Source organism: Tyto alba, unplaced genomic scaffold, assembly GCF_018691265.1.
Source record: "Tyto alba isolate M040663 unplaced genomic scaffold, T.alba_DEE_v4.0 Super-Scaffold_20, whole genome shotgun sequence".
NCBI lineage: Eukaryota > Metazoa > Chordata > Aves > Strigiformes > Tytonidae > Tyto > Tyto alba.
The window spans coordinates 7,190,293-7,209,538 of record NW_024881283.1 but is presented as its reverse complement, the minus strand read 5'-3'; the positions used below and the strand labels follow the sequence as shown (position 1 = coordinate 7,209,538).

General features: G+C 63.6%; 2 protein-coding genes across 7 annotated transcripts; one reads left to right on the top strand and one right to left on the bottom strand.

Annotated features, from left to right (window-relative positions):
• Positions 1–1,493: 1,493 nt before the first annotated feature.
• PAFAH2 (platelet activating factor acetylhydrolase 2) lies at positions 1,494–7,269 on the bottom strand. 2 transcript variants are annotated; one of them, XM_042793630.1, is made up of 11 exons: positions 7,006–7,263; positions 6,065–6,164; positions 5,303–5,453; positions 4,996–5,092; positions 4,795–4,863; positions 4,561–4,675; positions 3,078–3,191; positions 2,613–2,704; positions 2,328–2,498; positions 2,058–2,206; positions 1,494–1,831 (listed from the first exon to the last, which is right to left on the bottom strand). In XM_042793630.1, the coding sequence occupies exons 2-11, from the start codon at positions 6,152–6,154 to the stop codon at positions 1,737–1,739; spliced, it is 1,143 nt and encodes a 380-aa protein (XP_042649564.1). In that variant the 5' UTR covers positions 6,155–6,164; positions 7,006–7,263; the 3' UTR covers positions 1,494–1,736. The 2 variants fall into 2 exon arrangements, with proteins under 2 accessions (XP_042649564.1, XP_042649563.1); XM_042793629.1 differs by having other exon boundaries at positions 1,720–2,206; positions 7,006–7,269.
• A 3,578-nt stretch (positions 7,270–10,847) lies between these two features.
• On the top strand, positions 10,848–19,224 carry EXTL1 (exostosin like glycosyltransferase 1). 5 transcript variants are annotated; one of them, XM_042793613.1, is made up of 12 exons: positions 10,850–11,402; positions 11,592–12,865; positions 15,949–16,042; positions 16,129–16,236; positions 16,680–16,799; positions 16,911–17,043; positions 17,124–17,242; positions 17,585–17,680; positions 18,113–18,199; positions 18,408–18,568; positions 18,646–18,817; positions 19,007–19,224. In XM_042793613.1, the coding sequence occupies exons 2-12, from the start codon at positions 11,934–11,936 to the stop codon at positions 19,082–19,084; spliced, it is 2,100 nt and encodes a 699-aa protein (XP_042649547.1). In that variant the 5' UTR covers positions 10,850–11,402; positions 11,592–11,933; the 3' UTR covers positions 19,085–19,224. The 5 variants fall into 5 exon arrangements, with proteins under 5 accessions (XP_042649544.1, XP_042649546.1, XP_042649543.1 ...); XM_042793611.1 differs by having other exon boundaries at positions 18,899–19,224; XM_042793610.1 differs by having other exon boundaries at positions 10,848–11,402; positions 18,149–18,199; positions 18,646–19,224.
• The last annotated feature ends 22 nt before the right edge of the window (positions 19,225–19,246 follow it).

Genomic DNA, 19,246 nt, shown 5'->3' with positions numbered 1-19,246 from the left:
TTTCTGCACCAGTCACTGTCTCTCACTGTTAAAACAGGACCTGATGGGCTCTGGCTGGCCCCCGCCCTGGCTCACCCACAATATTCCTTGCATACATTGACCTTGAATGTCCCTAACCCACCCTCAGCATCTCAGCAGAGCGGTGCTGAGGCTCCCTGGCTTGTCACACCCCAGCCTGCTCCCGGGGCTAGAAATGGTGATTTAGGTGTAAAACAATTTAAAAAAAAAAAAAAAAAAAATCTGGAAGCCTCAAAACCACCGTGGTCTTGCGGCCCTGTTCACATCAGTCCTTTGTGTTACTGGAGAGCAGAGGAGACGTTGAGAGATGTCCTCTCTGCTGCTGCACAGCACTGCGCCTCCCCCCCTGAGGCCATCCTGGAGCATCCTCAGCCCTAGGAGCCACCCTGAGAGGGGCCACGGGCCACCAGCGAGGCGAGGACGTGGCCATCACGGTGACACAAAACAACTCGGGTGCCGGAGGAGTGAGATGCTGCTTTTTCCATTCCCTTTTCTTCCCCTGGGAGAAGGGCTTTGCTGGCACCCGTGTCACCCGCCGCCACTGGGCGAGGAATGGCACGTGCCACCCAAACCCCCCCTCTCCTCCAGCTCAGCACCCCGGTAAACCCTGCCTCTGCTCAGCCCCGGGCGCTGGCGTCCGCAGCAGCTTCTTTCTGCGGTGGCAGGAGGTGAAGCAGAGCCGGGGCCGCCGCTGCCGTCCCCCCGGTGCATCCCCCGGCAAGATGTGGGGACAACGCACCAGCAGCCGGTGTGCCAGGAGCCGGGGTGCTCCCAGCAGCTGCCGCGGCGGCGTGGCCAGGATTGCCTGCCGCCTCTCCCGCCGCAGTGCCAGCGAGGACCCTGGCGAGGGTCTCCGATGGGGTAAATCCTCACAGCTCCCCCAGCTTCAGCCCTGCTTCGGGATGGCTGAGGATCGGACCCCCCCCCTTAAAACACAACCCTTGCTCTAACGCCGCTGGCGTTACCCAGGAATGTGCTGTAGGTACCTCCAAAGTGCCTTAATCCCACCTCCAGTGTGTGCCTGTTTGCGGCGGCGTTGCTCTTCGTGCTGCAAAACCAGGCTGGGCTGTTTTCCTTCCATCCCCGGGGCTGATCTCAGTCCCCGTTTCACATCCCTGCGCTGCTGGGGTGCTCAGAGATATTTCCAGCCAGCCCCTTGCTTAAAACCATCCTCTTTCTTTTTTTCCCCCCGGGTTTTAGGCGTCGAGTCAGCAATCTGGCCAGCTTTCCAGGACGACGATAAGATTTTCATTACCTTTGTGCTTGGAGCCCCGACGCCGCATCTCTCTGCGCTGGTTCTTCTGGCCGTGGTTGATCTACCCCCAGCCCACGGCAAGCGACCCCCCCTGCCTGCTCCTGCCAGATGTGCCACAGCTGCAGCGGATCCAGCCAGGCCCAGCGAGGGATCGATGCTCACCTACCCGCTGCGTGCAAGAAGGGTGTCACCTCGGGCTCAAATGACAGCCAACCCCGTCTTTGTCCCCGAAGATTTTATTCCCTTAGCCCCACAGCCCTCACTGCAGGCAGTGTGTGAGCAGGCAGGGCTCTCCTGGCACGCTTGCCGAGCACCCCGGCCACCAGACATCTTACGAGCACGGTCCCCAGGTCCTGCTCCCCCCACGGATCCTCCTGCCCTTGCTGGCTCCTGCACGGCTCATTTTGGACAAGAAGCGGCCGCTTTCCCGGTCCCCGGCTCCCGCCAGCGACCTCGGAGCAGGCTACAGCTTGGGACAGCAGAACGGTGCTTCCGGAACAACTGAATCTCCGATGCCTTCGAGGAGGTTGTCCCATTGATTGAATTCCTCTTCCAGGTCTGAGCGGGGCAGAGACGGTGACCGGATTACTACAACGATTATCAGCCCGGCTCCAGGCGTAAAGAAGGAGCAGTCACCAGACACGTTTGCTTTGTGCAAGGGGATGGGAAGCACCAAAGCCAAGCCCAGCGAGGCAGCGGCCACCCCGCAGCCCCCCCGCGAGCGGGGGAGCTCTCGTTGCCCTCCCGAGCCCCCGGCCAATGTGCCCTTCACCCCGCGCCGTACTGAGATGCCTTTGCAGGAAGGCCAGAGCCGCCCGGCTGGTGATGTCCAGACCCTTGTAGGGGTTGAGGGTCCCCCTCGCTCTGAAGATGAGGTTCATGAGCTTCCCAGTGAGAAAGGTGAAGTCGGTCTGGCTCTGGTGCACGGATCCCCTGGGAGAGGGAAGGGATCTGCTTCACTGGGAGCTGGGGAGAGGTCCTCCTGCCGGGACACAGCTCGTAGGTGCTCCCAGGAGGGGCACTGCCGGGTGGGTGTCCCCAGCCCCTGACTCACAGGACAGTTATAATCTTCGTCTGGCTGTTTCTGGAGCTCAGCCTCTTCATTTTGGCGACGCTTTCTGGCGTCTGGAACTTCTCGGTGTTGATGAAGAGCACGGGCTTGGGCACCTCCGGGTACAGCGCGTTCTCCAGGGGGAACATCCAGGCGTCGAGAGCCACCGCGCACCTGCAGCAGGATGGATGCCCAGTGCTGCCGCCCACACCACGGCTTCCCTTCCCACTGGGATGAGCTATGTGTCCCCGGACCTTCCCACAGCTCCTTGTCCCTCCTGCCGTTTACCTGAAACTGGGCTCTTTCACCAAGGCCAGCACCGCTGTCACCCCGCCAAAGGAATGGCCCATGACGGCGACTTTGGTCAGATCAGTGCTGTCCTGCAAAAAGGAGGAGGCTGAGGAACCCGTGCCCAAACCTCGCTGCAGGAGGTCCCTAATTAGGGAAGGAAAAGCCAAAGGAAGATCAGCAAAGTGACACTGCTCTGCCCTCTGCAAGGGACACCGTGTCCCGTTTTCACCACCGGTGCAACAGGACCCAGCTCCCCCGGAATGCACAGGGGAGAGAAAGGAGAAAAGAGGCACCAAGAACCCGAGACGTGGAAGGCTGTGACTCTGCACAGACCCTGCTTGTCCCAGGAGGAAAAGTCTCACACACAGCAAGGACTGATCGTGCCAGCAAAGGGCACCCGGAACCCCCCATCAGCCAAACGGCCCCCCTGGCTCGTCCTTCAGCACAGACAGACCCAGATACCTTCAGCACGGAGAGATCGAAGTCCTGGGGAAGGACGTTGGGGACAGATTTACTGCTGCTGATGTCCTCGAAGAGCCGGAGTGCTCGCACGCATTCCTCCGCTCTCTGATGAACCTGGGAGTGAGAGTTGCCCCTTCCCCGGTTATCCCAGCTCCTCCACCCCACAAATTTGGGGCCAGATCCTCCCCCCGACATCCACCCACGTTTGTCCCTCCAAAACTGCAGCGCTCAGTGGGGGTTTTCCCTGGATTATGGCAAATGTAACTGCAAGCGAGAGGCTGCACCAACGCGGCTCCTGCGGGGATGCAGTGAATTTATTGGAATGGTTTCTTTTTTTGTTTGTTTTTAATTCAGTTTTTCTGATAGCACAGACAGCTGGAGATGAGCAAAAGACCCCTGCTCCAGGGAGGAAGCGGCGGGGCGTGCAGGGGAGGGAGAACCCCCTTTCCCCACCCGCTGCCCCCCGGCCGAGACTGCTGGAACCATCCATCGGAGCAAACACCCGTGGGGAGCGCAGACCCCCCCGTCCCACCCCAGCTGCCAGGAGCAAACCTGGACGTCACCCTGGAACCCAGCTCAGGGGTTCCATCCAGGAGCAGCTCAAAAGCCCAAATCACCTATTCAGGGGGGAGGAAGCCCTGACCTGGAGCCACTTTGGGACCGCTCCTCTGCTGCCCTAAGGACAGGAATTCTGTTGGCTGTGCACATTTAATGACCTTCCCCCAAGGCAACAAGTGACAAAAAACTCAGATGAAAACTGCTCCCTCTAACACAGATGCCATAACTGAGGCTGACCTGGCAACCATTTCCCTCTATTTATAATTTATTTGTTATTCACCCTCAACATTTACGCTCATGGGTTCATCTTTGTAGGAAAATTGTTTCCCTTGTTTGTGCAGTGTGCCGTGACACAGAGCATACACAAAAATAAGAGGCTGGGAGGTGGTTTAAGACTGCCAAAAGCGCCTCCAACCACTATGTTTCCTAGAGAGCTTTTCTACAACAAATCTTGACTTGATGTTGTGCTTTTAAACAGGGCAGAATCAAGCAGGGGGGATCCAGGCTCGGCAGGAAACCTTCCTGCTCCCCAGCAAGCAGCTGTCCGGGGTAATCCCAGAGAGACAAAAAATCAGAGCGTGAACAAATCCAGCAGCCGGTCCGGAGCCCTGCCAGCCCGCAGCACTGGGCTGGGCAGAAAGCCCGTTTGTCCCCGGGGTGTGGGTGACATTAAGTATTGGGGGATGTGGCAAAGCCCAGCCTGGCTCCTGCCAGGGTCAGCTGGAGCCAGACAGGGACCCCATGAATCAGAGATGAACAGGCTGAACGGATTTTTCTCTGCTTCCAAGGAGAAAGCTCAGCCCCAGCATCACAGCGGTACATGTTTGGGAAGGGCAGGAGACCCCAGGGATGGGGGGACAGCTTGGCTTGCAGGAGGGATTCCATGCCTCCTGCGTTGCCCACCCTTAACTTCCCACTCTGGTACCTGCTTGTTTCGGAAATAAAATTCCTTCTGCCCTTGGGGGACCTGTTGGTAGGGGATCCACTCCTCTCTCCCAGCCTCCGCCGTGCAGAAATACGTCGCGGAGGCAGAATGGTCCCTGCAGCAGCAGGAGGGCAGGCAGCCACGTCGTGGGGGGCACCAGCAGCTCCGCCGGGGGCACGATGCCCTGCCAGCCCCGTCACGGCTGCCGAAATCGTCGGGGACCGGGGCACCCACCTGTGCTCCAGCGCTGCCACCACAAAGCCCCAGGACGCCAGCTCCGAGCAGACCGAGGAGTACAGGGTCCTGCAAGGGAGCCGGGGAGGGGAGCGGGGTCAGGGCTGCGCTGCCAGGTCTGAGAAGGGCCACGGGGGATCCAGGACACCCATGTCCCCATCCCGGCTCAGCACCCCCAGCTCCACTCGGGGCTCATCCTACCGAAAGGCTCCCAGGCCGTGGGAGAAGATGATCAGTGGGTACCCGCTGCTGCAGGGCTTGAAAGGCCCGTTCCAGCTCACCGGCACTCTGCAGGAGCCTGCAGGGAAGAGAAACCCCCCAGGAAAAGGGGGGAACACGGGCAGCGGGGTGCTGCCGCTGCGGCAGGTCCCCGCTCGGGTCCATCCCCGCCTGTAGCATCCACCCGGCTGCCCCAAGCACAGGGGCCTTGAACCCCACGAAGGGATTGGGTCCCTAAGGACTGGGGGAGCACCCAGGGTGGGGGATGTGGTACCCACCACCCCCTTACCAATGGCGACGCTGAGCAGGAGCGCGCACCAGCGCCGGCTGCGGCCGGTGAAGTCGGCCAGCCCACCGCAGTACTCGTAGCGCGGGATCCAGAGCGGGTGCTCGGCCCCTGCCCGGGGCAGGCAGGGGTAGAAGAGGCGGAGGAAGAGCCCCTGGGGGAGAGAGGGAAAGGGGGGGACACGGCGGGGGACAGCACAGAGCAGCAGTGGGCATGTCCTTGGTGAGCTCAGCTCTTGCAAAACCCGGCTGGCTGCAGCCACCCTGCTGTGCAGGGAAGCCTGTCCCCATCCCTGTTCCCATCCCCATCCCCATCCCTGTCCCCATCCCTGTCCCCATCCCCATCCCTGTCCCCATCCCCATCCCCATCCCCATCCCCATCCCCATCCCCATCCCTGTCCCCATCCCTGTCCCCATCCCCATCCCTGTCCCCGTCCCCATCCTTGTCCCCATCCCTGTCCCGGTCCCTGTCCCCATCCCCATTCCCTTCCCCATCCCCATCCCCATTCCTGTCCCCATCCTCATCCCCATCCCTGTCCTGGTCCCTGTCCCCGTCCCCATCCTTGTCCCCATACCTGTCCCCATCCCTGTCCCGGTCCCTGTCCCCATCCCCATCCCTGTCCCCATCCCTGTCCCGGTCCCTGTCCCCATCCCTGTCCCCATTCCCATCCCTGTCCCCATTCCCATCCCCATCCCCATCCCTGTCCCCATCCCCATCCCCGTCCCGGTCCCTGTCCCTGTCCCCATCCTTGTCCCCATGCCGTACCTGCCGCGTGTGTCCCACCATGACATCCGTGCAGCCCACCTGGTGAGGTCCCTTCCCCAAGGGCAGCGCCAGTGACTGCATCCCCCCCATGTCGCCGAGTCTGGGCAGAGGCAAGGGGTCAGCATCCGTCCCCCGCCCCAGGGAACCCCGACTTGGTCCCTCCTTCTTCCCCCACCCCTCTCCCATTTCCCAGACCCCCAGGATCCACCCCCCCAAGGCTGAGATGTGCCTGATGGGGCAGGTGGGGGTCAGCAGGACCCGCCCCATGGCCTCCCTTGCTGTGGGGCAGCCATCCCCATCGCTGTTGCCCCCCCTTGCACCGCGGGGGGGTGCTGAGGGTTGGGGTGTGGGGGGGGAGTGGGAGGGCCAGACACCCCCAAGCTGGGGGTGGCACAGGGAGGGGCGCGAGCAAGGGGTCAGTGCAGGGGTGACATGGGTGTCTGCCAGCCCTCAGCACCCACTGAAGCCACTGAGGACACATGGGGGGACAGAGCCCGGCACCCCCCCCCCCCCCCCCCCCCCCCCAAAATGCAGAACTACAGCTCCCAGCAGCCCCCGGGGCTGGAGAACTACAACTCCCAGCATGTCCCTGGGCTGGGACTACACCTCCCAGTATGCGCTGGGTCCCCGGACTACACCTCCCGGTATCCCCAGCAGAACTACAGATCCCAGTGCTTCCCAGTACCCGTTTCCCAGAGCCCTACCCGCAGCCCCCAGTGCTCCCCCCAGCGCTCCCTGTTATCATCGCAGCTTCCAGTACCTCTCCCAGCTCCACCCCCAGCTCCCACTACCCTCGGTTACCCCCGCACCTCCCAGTGCTCCCCAAGAGCTCCCAGTGCCCCCACCCAAGGTCCCAGGGCTCCCCCAGCTCCCCGTTTCCCTCTGTGCCCATCAACTCCCACCACCCAGTCCCCCCCCTCCCCAGGTCCCAACGCACTCACCGGTGCACCGGGTCGCAGGTCCCAGCACGCACCGGTGCGCCCAGCAGCACCGCTCCCGGTGCCACCTGTACACGTGGACTACAGCTCCCAGTAGCCACCAGTACGGGACGCAGCTCCCAGTGCCACCAATGCAAGATGCAGCTCCCAGTCCCACCAGTCCAAAATCACAGCTCCCAGTGCCACCAAGATGCAGCTCCTGGTCCCACCAGTCCAAAATCACAGCTCCCAGTGCCACCAGTACAAGATGCAGCTCCCAGTCCCACCAGTCCAAAATCACAGCTCCCAGTGCCACCAAGATGCAGCTCCCAGTCCCACCAGTCCAAAATCACAGCTCCCAGTGCCACCAAGATGCAGCTCCCAGTCCCACCAGTCCAAAATCACAGCTCCCAGTGCCACCAGTACAAGATGCAGCTCCCAGTCCCACCAGTCCAAAATCACAGCTCCCAGTGCCACCAAGATGCAGCTCCTGGTCCCACCAGTCCAAAATCACAGCTCCCAGTGCCACCAAGATGCAGCTCCCGGTCCCACCAGTCCAAAATCACAGCTCCCAGTGCCACCAAGATGCAGCTCCCGGTCCCACCAGTCCAAAATCACAGCTCCCAGTGCCACCAGTACAAGATGCAGCTCCTGGTCCCACCAGTCCAAAATCACAGCTCCCAGTGCCACCAGTACAAGATGCAGCTCCCAGTCCCACCAGTCCAAAATCACAGCTCCCAGTGCCACCAAGATGCAGCTCCCGGTCCCACCAGTCCAAAATCACAGCTCCCAGTGCCACCAAGATGCAGCTCCTGGTCCCACCAGTCCAAAATCACAGCTCCCAGTGCCACCAAGATGCAGCTCCCGGTCCCACCAGTCCAAAATCACAGCTCCCCGTGCCACCAAGATGCAGCTCCCGGTCCCACCAGTCCAAAATCACAGCTCCCAGTGCCACCAAGATGCAGCTCCCGGTCCCACCAGTCCAAAATCACAGCTCCCAGTGCCACCAGTACAAGATGCAGCTCCTGGTCCCACCAGTCCAAAATCACAGCTCCCAGTGCCACCAAGATGCAGCTCCCGGTCCCACCAGTCCAAAATCACAGCTCCCAGTGCCACCAAGATGCAGCTCCTGGTCCCACCAGTCCAAAATCACAGCTCCCAGTGCCACCAAGATGCAGCTCCCGGTCCCACCAGTCCAAAATCACAGCTCCCAGTGCCACCAGTACAAGATGCAGCTCCCGGTCCCACCAGTCCAAAATCACAGCTCCCAGTGCCACCAGTACAAGATGCAGCTCCTGGTCCCACCAGTCCAAAATCACAGCTCCCAGTGCCACCAAGATGCAGCTCCCGGTCCCACCAGTCCAAAATCACAGCTCCCAGTGCCACCAAGATGCAGCTCCCGGTCCCACCAGTCCAAAATCACAGCTCCCAGTGCCACCAAGATGCAGCTCCCGGTCCCACCAGTCCAAAATCACAGCTCCCAGTGCCACCAAGATGCAGCTCCTGGTCCCACCAGTCCAAAATCACAGCTCCCAGTGCCACCAGTACAAGATGCAGCTCCCGGTCCCACCAGTCCAAAATCACAGCTCCCAGTGCCACCAAGATGCAGCTCCTGGTCCCACCAGTCCAAAATCACAGCTCCCAGTGCCACCAGTACAAGATGCAGCTCCCAGTCCCACCAGTCCAAAATCACAGCTCCCAGTGCCACCAAGATGCAGCTCCTGGTCCCACCAGTCCAAAATCACAGCTCCCAGTGCCACCAGTACAAGATGCAGCTCCCGGTCCCACCAGTCCAAAATCACAGCTCCCAGTGCCACCAGTACAAGATGCAGCTCCCAGTCCCACCAGTCCAAAATCACAGCTCCCAGTGCCACCAAGATGCAGCTCCTGGTCCCACCAGTCCAAAATCACAGCTCCCAGTGCCACCAGTACAAGATGCAGCTCCCGGTCCCACCAGTCCAAAATCACAGCTCCCAGTTCCACCAGTACAAGATGCAGCTCCCGGTCCCAGCAGCATAAAACCACAGCTCCCAGTGCTCCAAGTGCAGGGCACAACCCCAGTCCCCCCATAGCAGCCGCAGCCCCTCCGTGGGGGGGGCCCATGCCCACGGGCAGCACCCTGACCCTGGGGCTGCCCTGTCCCTGGCTGCACCCCAGTTGGATTCCTATCCCCATGGGGCTGGGGACTGTCCCCGTGTCCCCCCCGGAGGTGCCCGGGGGCTCCTGCTGACCGGTTAATCCGCTTTTTGCAGCTAAAGCAACCTAGGGCCCACAGTAATCCCCTCCGTGGCCGGGGATTAACTCCCCACAGGGCCTAGCCGGCTGGGCCCGACAAATAAATATCTAAGATTTGGTAAAAAACATCCCTACCAAGCTCCCGTGCACACAGCCCCTCACCCCGGGTGCGTGGGGAAACTGAGGCACAGATTTGCACTGAATGGGGTTGTCACTCTGCGTGTTGACACCCTGCTCTGTGCTGAGCACCCAACCTGCCCGGAGGCTGAGGCCGGCCAGGTTGTTACACCCATGGATGGGATCCAGCACCCTGTCGCGTCCCGGCTTGCCCGGCCGGCAGGGCAGGGCGGAGGGTGGCGGGGGATGCCAGGGCAGGGTGGGAGAGGCGAGCCCCGACCTGCTCCTGCTGCCCGCTCCAGCCCACGCCTGGCTCCCCACAGTGGGGTTCAGCCCTTCCCCAGCACCCCCACATCCTCCCAGCAAAGGGTCCTGATGGGATGCTGGGAGCGGCTCAAGGCAGCGGGGCCGGCAGCTTGGGGCCATCCCACTCCCACCTCCTATGGAGCCCTGCGAGACGGGGGTGTTGGGGTCCCACGGGGGAACTCCTGGGGTCCTGGTTATGTGGGTGTTGGTGGAGGAGCACTGGGAACAGTTGGCGTTGATGCTGACCCCCACGCCGGCCTCGCGTGGGATTTGCGGGGGCTTTCTCAGCTCCCGTTCCAACCACCCCGCTGTGGGTGGCTGATTTGGGGTGGGCAGGGGGTGTCAGGCCGGGCTGGGACCCCCATCTCTACCCCGTGGGAGGGTGAACCCCACAGTCCACCACGGGCTTTGTGCCGTGGCCCCGGCTCCGGTGCGTGGGTGGGTTTGATTTAGTCAAGAGCTGTCAGGCTGCGGCGGGGTCTGGGGGTCGCTGAAGCCCCTGGGGGGGGGGTGGTGGTGTTGTCACTGGAGCACAGGGGTGACATCGGAGCCCAGGGGTGTCACGGGTGGAGGTGGCCTCAGCTGTGTTTCCCTGCTCCCCAGTGTGACCCCACTGCCGCCCTAGAACCCCAAGGTTCCCCGGGGTGCTCCGGGGCACTGAGGGGAGGCGAAGGGACCCGCACCCGAGGGCTGACACCCCCTCCGGGCTCGCCGGCACCGGGCGCCCCCGCGAGCAAGGACGCGAGTGGGGACACGGGACGTGGGACAGTCCCCGCGTGGGGTCCCACAGAGGGCGGGCGGCGCTGGGACCCTGCGGAGCCCCGGCCTCCGCCCCGGGGCACACCCCCTCCCCTCTGCGGCGCGCGGGGAACCCCCCGTCCCACGTGGGAGCGCTGGGGGCGGCTGAGCGCGGCCAATAGGAAGGCGCCGCAGGGGGCAGGTGGGAGGGCCTCCGCGGGGCGTGGCCGCTGTTGGGGTGTGGGCCACGCCCCCGGGTGAGCGGGCGGCCAATGGGGAAGCGAGTGGGCGGGGCCAAGGGCGAATGTTGTGAGGGTGGGAATAGGGCGCGGTGGAACAGATGCGGGCGGGGCGGGGCACGGAGCGTGGCGGGGGGGGGGAAGGACCACGGGGGGCGATGGATCACGGGGGGAGGATGGACCACGGAGGGGGGATGGACCACGGGGACCGGCCGGGCTGCGGGGCCGGGCACTGAGCGGGGGAGAGACGGGCAGGCAAGGGGACAGGGGGACAGCCAGCCGCGGCGGGGGGGACGGACAGACGGACAAGGGACAGGCAACCCCGGGGACACACGCACAGATAGACACACGGGGACAGACAGACGGACAGGGGACAGCCAGCCCCTGGGAGAGGGGGGGGACACAGGCACAGGCGGCCTGACGCGGAGGACGGACAGCCACAAGGGGTGCAGGCAGCCGAGGGGGTGGGACACGGGGACAGACAGCGCAACGCACGGACAGACGGACAAGGTGGCAAGGGGACACACACACACCGCACCAGCCAGGAGCACCCCCAGGGAGCGGGGGACCCCCGGGACCGGGGCTGTGTGGAGCCTCCCCGCGGGGACACCGGGATCGCGCAGCAGGACCGCTGCTCCGCGGGCGGGGAGAGCCCCGGGGGGGGCCACGGCGGCTCCCCCGCCGCCTTCCCCCACCGGGGATGCAGCCCGGAGCCGCGGGGAGCCGCGGAGAGAGATTTCGGGGCACAACATCCCCAAACCCACCTGGGACTGCGTGTCCCCACAGGTAATGCGGGGACGGGGAAGGCGGGGAAGGAGCAGGTTGGGGAGAGATGGGGGCTCCGGTGGGAGTGGGGGGTTTTATTCCCACTCTGGGGAGGGGGGGTCCCGCCGCGAGGGGGACGTGGGGAGCCACTTGCGGTGACACGGTTGGCGGCGGCAGGACGGCGATGGCGCGACCTCTCCCCTTCCCCAGGGATTTGAAGCTGGGCCAAGCGGTGGTGGAAATGTCATTGTCACGGCACGGGGGCCCAGCGAAGTGAAGGCTGCGCGGCTGGGAAGGGAGCGGGACGCCGCCGCACCGAGCTCCACTCCACAGCCCCGCAGGGGGACAGCCCCAAAAAGCCAGCGCAGCCCTGGTCGGGGGGAGCAGCCAGGGGACCGTGGGGTTCATCTGCGCTCCCACGGGCTCCCACAGGACAATACCTGGGGGCCAGGAGCCACCCCACTGCCCACTTGGCGTTTGGGACGTTGGCCTCTCGACCGGACTCTGACACCTATCTGAGCCCGATGAGGAGCCGGGGCTGCGCATGAACCTATGCAGACCAGGAAGAAATACATTTTCCTGACTTTCCTCGCCTCTTGGCTCCTGCTTTTCTTTGGAGGGGACCAGCTGCGCCGTTTCACTTTCTTTTCTGGGAGGAAAGCCGAAGCCCGGAGGAATTGGCCCCACTGGACGGATCAGTCCCTCCTCAAAAGCTTTGCAGATCTTGAGGAGCTCCAAAGCGATGGAGACCCCTCACTGCCATCACCCCGGGAGCGGCGGGCAGCGCGGCTGAGCGTCTACAAGAACAGCAGATGCCGGATGGAAACCTGCTTCGATTTCTCCAGGTGCGAGAAGCACGGCTTCAAAGTCTTCACCTACCCCCGGGAGAGGGATCAGCCCCTCTCGGAGAGTTACGGCAAAATCCTCGCCTCCATCGAGCGCTCTCGCTACTACACCCCGAACCCCGAGGAAGCCTGCCTCTTCATCCTCAGCATCGACACGCTGGACCGCGACCATCTCTCGGGTCAATACGTCCGTAACGTCGATGAGAAAATCCGCAGCTTCCCGCTCTGGAATGGCGGCCGTAATCACCTCATCTTCAACCTCTACTCGGGCACCTGGCCCAATTACACCGAGGACCTGGGTTTTGATATCGGCCAGGCCATCCTGGCCAAAGCCAGCTTCTACACCGAGAGCTTCAGACCCGGCTTCGACATCTCCATCCCCCTTTTCCCCAAGGACCACCCGCAGCGCGGCGGGGAGAAGGGGTGGTTGTACCAGGACTCGATCCCTCCGAAAAAGAAATACTTGTTGGTGTTCAAGGGGAAGCGGTACCTGACCGGCATCGGCTCCGGCACCAGGAACGCGCTGCACCACATCCACAACGGGAAGGACATCATCTCGCTCACCACCTGCAAGCACGGCAAGGACTGGGAGAAGCACAAGGACACGCGCTGCGACAAGGATAACGTCGACTACGAAAAGTGAGTGGGAGACGGGGTGGGAAAGGGGGGTCTGGTGGGGCCCACACAGCCCACAGATGTTCCTGCTCCTCTGCGGGGTGCAGCCGTGCCCGTCTGTGGTGGCTGGACCTCCAGATGTGGGCAGAGAGGAAAGTTTTGGGCTCTCCCGACGTAGATGAGGGTTTCATTTCCATAGTGGGGAGCGAGGCGCTGATTGTTCAGGGCTTTCCTGCTCTGTATTAAAGTTCAAGTAATCTGGCGAGAGCGGCTCTTATCTGCAATCACCGTGGCTGCCTCTAATACGATTTCCCTTTTTCCTACCGCTGATGAATGATGCTTTTCTTCTCCCCCCTCCTGCCCTCCCCTAACATAAACGTTTCTCTTGGAGATGAGCCTGAAACATCCCCCCCTCACTGGCTCCACTAAAAATCCCGCAAAACTGGCGGGTCCTTGGGCATCCCGGTGTGGGGAGCCCCGAGCTCACCTGGATGGGGTGGGGTGAAGCGGGGGGGGTCCATCTCCATCCCCCCTTGCAAATGGGGATGGCAGCAGCAGTGTGTGATGGTCCTTAGTGGGAAAACGGGGTGGGGGACACAATGTTTTGTGAGTTTGGGGGGCTCCATGTTGAGAGGATGCACGCCAGGTCCTCACCTCCCCGTCCTGCTGCTTGGGACCCATCACCAGCTTCCCAGTCCCAGGGCTGGTAAGCACAGACCCCGTCCCACTGCTTGGGGACATCCCGCAGCCACCCAGCTGGAGAGCAGATGGGGAGAGGCCACGTTGGGCATCATCCTCAAAGCGTCTTAGGAGGTGCTGAGAGGTAAAAGTGGAGCTGGGGTGCTGTGGGCACCGGGATTAGCCGGGGCTTTGGGGTGGCTCAAGCACTGCATGGCCCCATCGCGTGGTGCCACCAGCCCCGTGGGGTCAGCCCCTGCATTGGAGCATTTTTGGGGATGGGGTGTCGTCGCAGGACGGTGGGAGATGCCGTGGGGTGGTGGGACGGAGCGGGGGGTGAAGGTCAGCCCCACGCTGTGCCAAGAGCTGGTGGGATGGGAAATCCCCCTCCCACCCAGCCCAGGTAATTCCCTAATGCTGTTTGCAAGTACAGGGAGATTTACACCTCGCTTGGGGCAGCTTTAGGCAGCAGATAGATGAGAAAACACGTGGCACAGGGCAGCATGCTCGTGCGTGACCCCGAGCTTCTGCCATCCTGCTTGTCCCGTGGGACACCCGGGCAAAAAGCCATCGGTGTCTCCATCGCACCAGGCCAGCTCTGCTGTGGGGGACTTACGGCTGCTTGCCCCAGGATGTCCCCAGACCCGGAGGTGGGACAGTGGCAGAGTGACGATGGGGACAGGCCAGTGGGGAGAAGACACACTATGGTTGGCAAAGTGAGGACCTAGCTGCCCAGTTTGCCCAGTGCACTGGAGACATCCCCGTTGGGCAGTGCGGGGAGCAGAGGAAGGCCTTGCCAGGGGCTCCATCACCCTCCTCACACCCGGGGGGCTGCCGAAAACAAACCGGTTCTGTGCCCGGATAAAGGGCAGCTTGTAGCACCGCCGCGGTCCGGCCCTGCTGTGGGCTGCCCCGGGTTTAAAGCAATCCAAGAGGATTGGGAAAGGCTCTCTGGAGCCGACGGGTCCCCCGGCAGCACCGTGCCTGGCCGGAGCCACGGAGGGGCCGGGTGGAGGGAGCACGGCGGGCGCCCGTCCCGGCTCCTAACAAAACAAGGAAGCCCTGACGGCGTGATTACCCGGAAACCGCAGCGCGTCAGGAGCAAAGTATTTCCATCGGGAGGTTTTGGCCCCGCAGCCCGGCCGGCGCCAGCCTCCCCGCGACGGCCGCCTGCGAGGGGAGGCTGCCCGCAGCCGCTCTGCCCCTCTGGGACACATCCTGCTGCCCACCCAGCCCCAGCAGTGGGAATGGACCCGCTGGAGGTGCTGGGGGTCACAGCTGGGTTTGGGGTCCCCAATGGAGCGGGTGGCAGCGGGGCTGCCCCAAGGGCAAGCACTGGCGGTGTCCGGCCCTGGGGATGTGGCTGTCACTGTTGTGGTTTCACAGGGGGGTCTGGGTCCTGTTTGAGCCGCCCTCGCCCCTCCGGCAGCTCACTGGGCCAGGAGTTGGGGTGTTAACGAGATGGGGTGCACTAATGGGGCTTTCAGCATCCATTGGAGATGTTGGGGTGGTTCATCCGGAGGTGGGTTTCGATTGTAAAACTCTGTGCATTGGCATTGGGGCCAATTTCCCACATCCAGCAACACCAGGATGCTCCAGGGTGCTCCAGCACCTGTGGAGGGGAAACGTCCTCAAGCCCCAGGTTCAGACCGGCCCCACGTCCCTACCACAGGGAGACCCTTCCCCCTTGGGGACCAGCACATTTCAAGCAGCCCGTTGGCCTTGCAGCCCCCCACAGCTGGACCACGCACGTCCCCCCCAGCCCATCCAGGACCTGGCTGCCCCGTCCCTCCCTTCCTGAGGGCAGGAACAGACGGGGTCTGTCCTGACCTAAAGTCAATATTGGATTTTCCGGCGCGGTCGCAGGGACCCGGCAGCAGACGCGCCTCTCCCCACCAGCCGCACAGAAGGGGCTTTCATAGCCCCGCAGTGTGAGCCCAGCTGGGTGGGGGGGACACTGCCTGCACCCCTGCAGACAGCCGGCCCTCTGCCCCCCCCCCCCCCCGAAATGCTGCCAGGGCAGGCAGGGCTGGTCCTGCCCAACAAGCTTGGGCACGGCAGAGGAGTTGCCGCAGTTTCGGGCTCGGGGGTTTGGGCGCTGGCTTTGCTTGGGGTTTCATTACAGGTGGGTGGAGGGAGCTGGGTAACACCTTCAAAGAGCAGTGGGGTCCTATCCTTGCCCCCCCCCTCTTTAAGCGATGCCCGGACACATCCCTCCATCACCCAGGACATCTCTGCTCCACCATCCCCACAGAGCCGGGGCTGTTCAGAGACAAAATCAGCCCGGAGCAATCCTAACACTGCCCTGGGCTGGTCCTGTGCCCCCCCGAGAGGGAAGCTCAGCCTTACTGGGTGCCAGCAAGACCCCCCTGGGATGCTCATAGGTAGGTGGGGGCCGTACCTGACCCCCACCCCATCTCCCATCCCAGGTTTGACTACCAGGAGCTGCTGCACAACTCCACCTTCTGCATCGTGCCCCGGGGCAGGCGCTTGGGTTCTTTCCGCTTCTTGGAGGCACTGCAGGTACGGGGCGGGTTGGGGGGAACAGGGGAACCCCCTGCCCGGGAGCTGGGGGTCCCCGTTCCACGTGGTGTGGGGTCCCGCCGCAGGCTGCCTGCATCCCCGTGCTGCTGAGCGACGGCTGGGAGCTGCCCTTCGCCGAAGCCATCGACTGGGGCAAAGCTGCTGTTGTGGGAAATGAGAGGCTGCTGCTACAGGTATGGAGGCCAGATCCTGCCCCACGCTGGACACGAGGGACCCCCCACTGTTGATGCCAGGGGTGGTGGAGCCCCCAGACAAGCTTGGGGGTGAAACCTCTGCAGCTGAGCCCGGCAGCTCTCCTGTGGGCAGATACAGGGGGGTTCCCTCCAGCCCAGAGCGGGGGTCCAATCCCAGCCACAACCTTGGGACATCACGCGTTTTCGGGGGGTGCTGAGCATCTCCCCACACCCAAAGCCCTTGGGGGACCTGGGCCAGATCCTGCTCCAGGGAGGGGAGGTGACACAGCTGCAGCGGGGCGGTGGCACGGCACCCTTGGCCATGGGGTGTCCCCTCGGGATGGTGTGGAGGTGGTGGGGGCAAGACAACCCTGTTGGGAGGCTGGAGGGGGGGTGAGGTGAGAAACCAGCCCCCACCACCACCCCCCCCCCCACCGCCACAGATCCCCTCCGCCGTCCGCTGCATCCACCCGGAGCGCGTGCTGGCTTTCCAGCAGCAAACCCAGTTCCTGTGGGACGCGTACTTCTCCTCCGTCGACAAGATTGTGCACACTACGCTGGAGGTGAGCTCCCCCACGCCCCCCCCCCCCGGCCCTGAGCTCTTACCCCCACCCCCCTGCCAAACCCCGGGGTCACAACCAGGGTGCTGAGAGCATCTCTCCGGCCTCTGGCAGATCATCAGGGACCGGCTGCTCCCGCACCGCTCCCGCTCCCGCTTCCTCTGGAACGCACCGCCCGGGGGGCTCTTGGCTCTGCCTGACTTTTCCACCCACCTCAGGGACTTTCCCTTCTACTACCTGCAGCACGGTAGGACCCCGCCTGCCCCAGCTGAGCACGGCAAACTCAGTGCATGCCACAACACCCATCCTCTCCTCTGCCTTTTTCAGGCTCCAGCCCCTCCAAGAAGTTCACAGCTTTCATCCGGGCCATCTCGCCGGTGGGGTCCTCCTCCCAGCCCATCCTCAGGCTGATCCAGGCCGTCTCCGGATCCCAGTACTGTGCTCAGGTGGGGGAGCTGAGCCCTGGGATGGAGTGGGAGGGATGGAGCAGAGTTCCGTGGGCTGGGAAGGACCAGGGAGGGGTTGGAGGTAGGAGGGGGTGGCTGGTGGTGTCACCTTTGGGTGGGCAGAGCTGTCTCCCCAGCCCACCAGTGTGGAGGTGGGACCACCTGTGGGTTTATGCTGGTCCAAACCACCATGAGATGGTTTTGGGGAGAGCTGGGCTGGATCGGATCCTGCTGTAGAGCTGGGGCAGGGGAGGGGGCTCAGCCCTGGCCACCCCACAAACACCGACGCACCAGTGCACCCCGAGGGGGTCAGCCTGGACATGCTGGTCCTTCCCCCTGCAGATCCTGGTGCTGTGGAGCTGTGAGAAGCCGCCGCCGCCGAGTGGGAAATGGCCCCAGACCACCGTGCCTCTGACCATCATCCAGGGCAGGGGGAAGGTGAGAGGAGCCGGGATGCAGGCAGGGAGCTGGGATATGGGCAGGGAACTGGGATGCAGGCAGGGAGCTGGGATGCAGGCAGGGAGCCCCGGGATGCGGGCAGGGAGCTGGGATGCAGGCAGGGAGCCCTGGGATGCCGGCAGGGAGCTGGGATGCAGGCAGGGAGCCCCGGGATGCGGGCAGGGAGCTGGGATGCAATCAGGGAGCCCTGGGATGCTGGCAGGGAGCTGGGATGCAGGCAGGGAGCCCCGGGATGCGGGCAGGGAGCTGGGATGCCGGCAGGGAACTGGGATGCCGGCAGGGAGCTGAGATGCAGGCAGGGAACTGGGATGCAGGCAGGGAGCTGGGATGCAGGCAGGGAGCTGGGATGCAGGCAGGGAACTGGGGCACCCACCCCATGGCCCATCCCAACCTGATTATTCCACTCTGTAGCTCAGCGACCGCTTCTTCCCCTACGCGGCCATCCAGACGGACGCCGTGCTGAGCCTGGACGAGCACACCAGCCTCTCAACCAGCGAGGTGAGGCCGTGGGCACTGCACTCCCCAGCCCCGTGCCGAGCCAGGAAGGATGCTCAGTGGGCACCGTGGGGCTGGCAGGGAGCGGTGCCCGCTGTCCCCATGTCCCCACACCCAGGGCACACCTCCGGGGGAAGGCAAGGGGTGGCGGCGAGCCCCCTCCCGTGGGTCCCCGCAGCCGGGTGACACCGTCCCCCCCACCCTGTGCCAGGTGGACTTTGCCTTTGTGGTGTGGCGCAGCTTCCCCGAGCGCATCGTGGGCTTCCCCATGCGGAGCCACTTCTGGGACCCCGAGCAGAGGCGTTGGGGCTACACGTCCAAGTGGACCAACGAGCTCTCCATCATCCTCACCGCCGCTGCCTTCTATCACAGGTACCCAGCTGGGGAGGGGACCAGCGGGGTGGGGGGCTCGGCAGCATCCTGTCCCTCCACCTCACTCCGTTCCCCAGGTATTATCACAACCTCTTCACGGAATACCTGCCGGCGGGGCTGCGGGAGCTGGTGGACGGCCTGGCCGCCTGCGAGGACATCCTGATGAACGTCCTCGTGGCCGCCGTCACCAAGCTGCCACCCATCAAGGTCACCCAGAGGAAGCAGCACAAGGAGACTGTGCCCCAGCAGGTAGGGTGCAAGGATGGGGATGCGGGGACCCCCCCGGCCGGGGTGCGGAGCCCCTCACCCTCACACTCCCCTCCTGCCAAGGTGAAGGGCACAGCAGGGGCGGCCGGCGCCCGGCGTTTCTCCCAACGGCAGGATTGCCTCAACCAGTTGGTGGACTGGTTCGGCTACATGCCCCTCGTGTCCTCCCAGCTGCGCCTCGACCCTGTCCTCTTCAAGGACCAGGTCTCCGTCCTGCGCAAGAAATACCCACGCTTGGAGAAACCCTGAGGGCTGCCAGGGATATGGGCTGGCTCTGGGTGCCCCGTTGGTGGTTCATGGAGCCCTCCCGGCACAGGCGGTCGCTGATGACGGGGGTTTTACTCGTTATTGGGTTTTACCAGTACAATAAAGGTGGGTGGAGAGGCAGAGTCTGGCTGGTGGCTGTAGGAT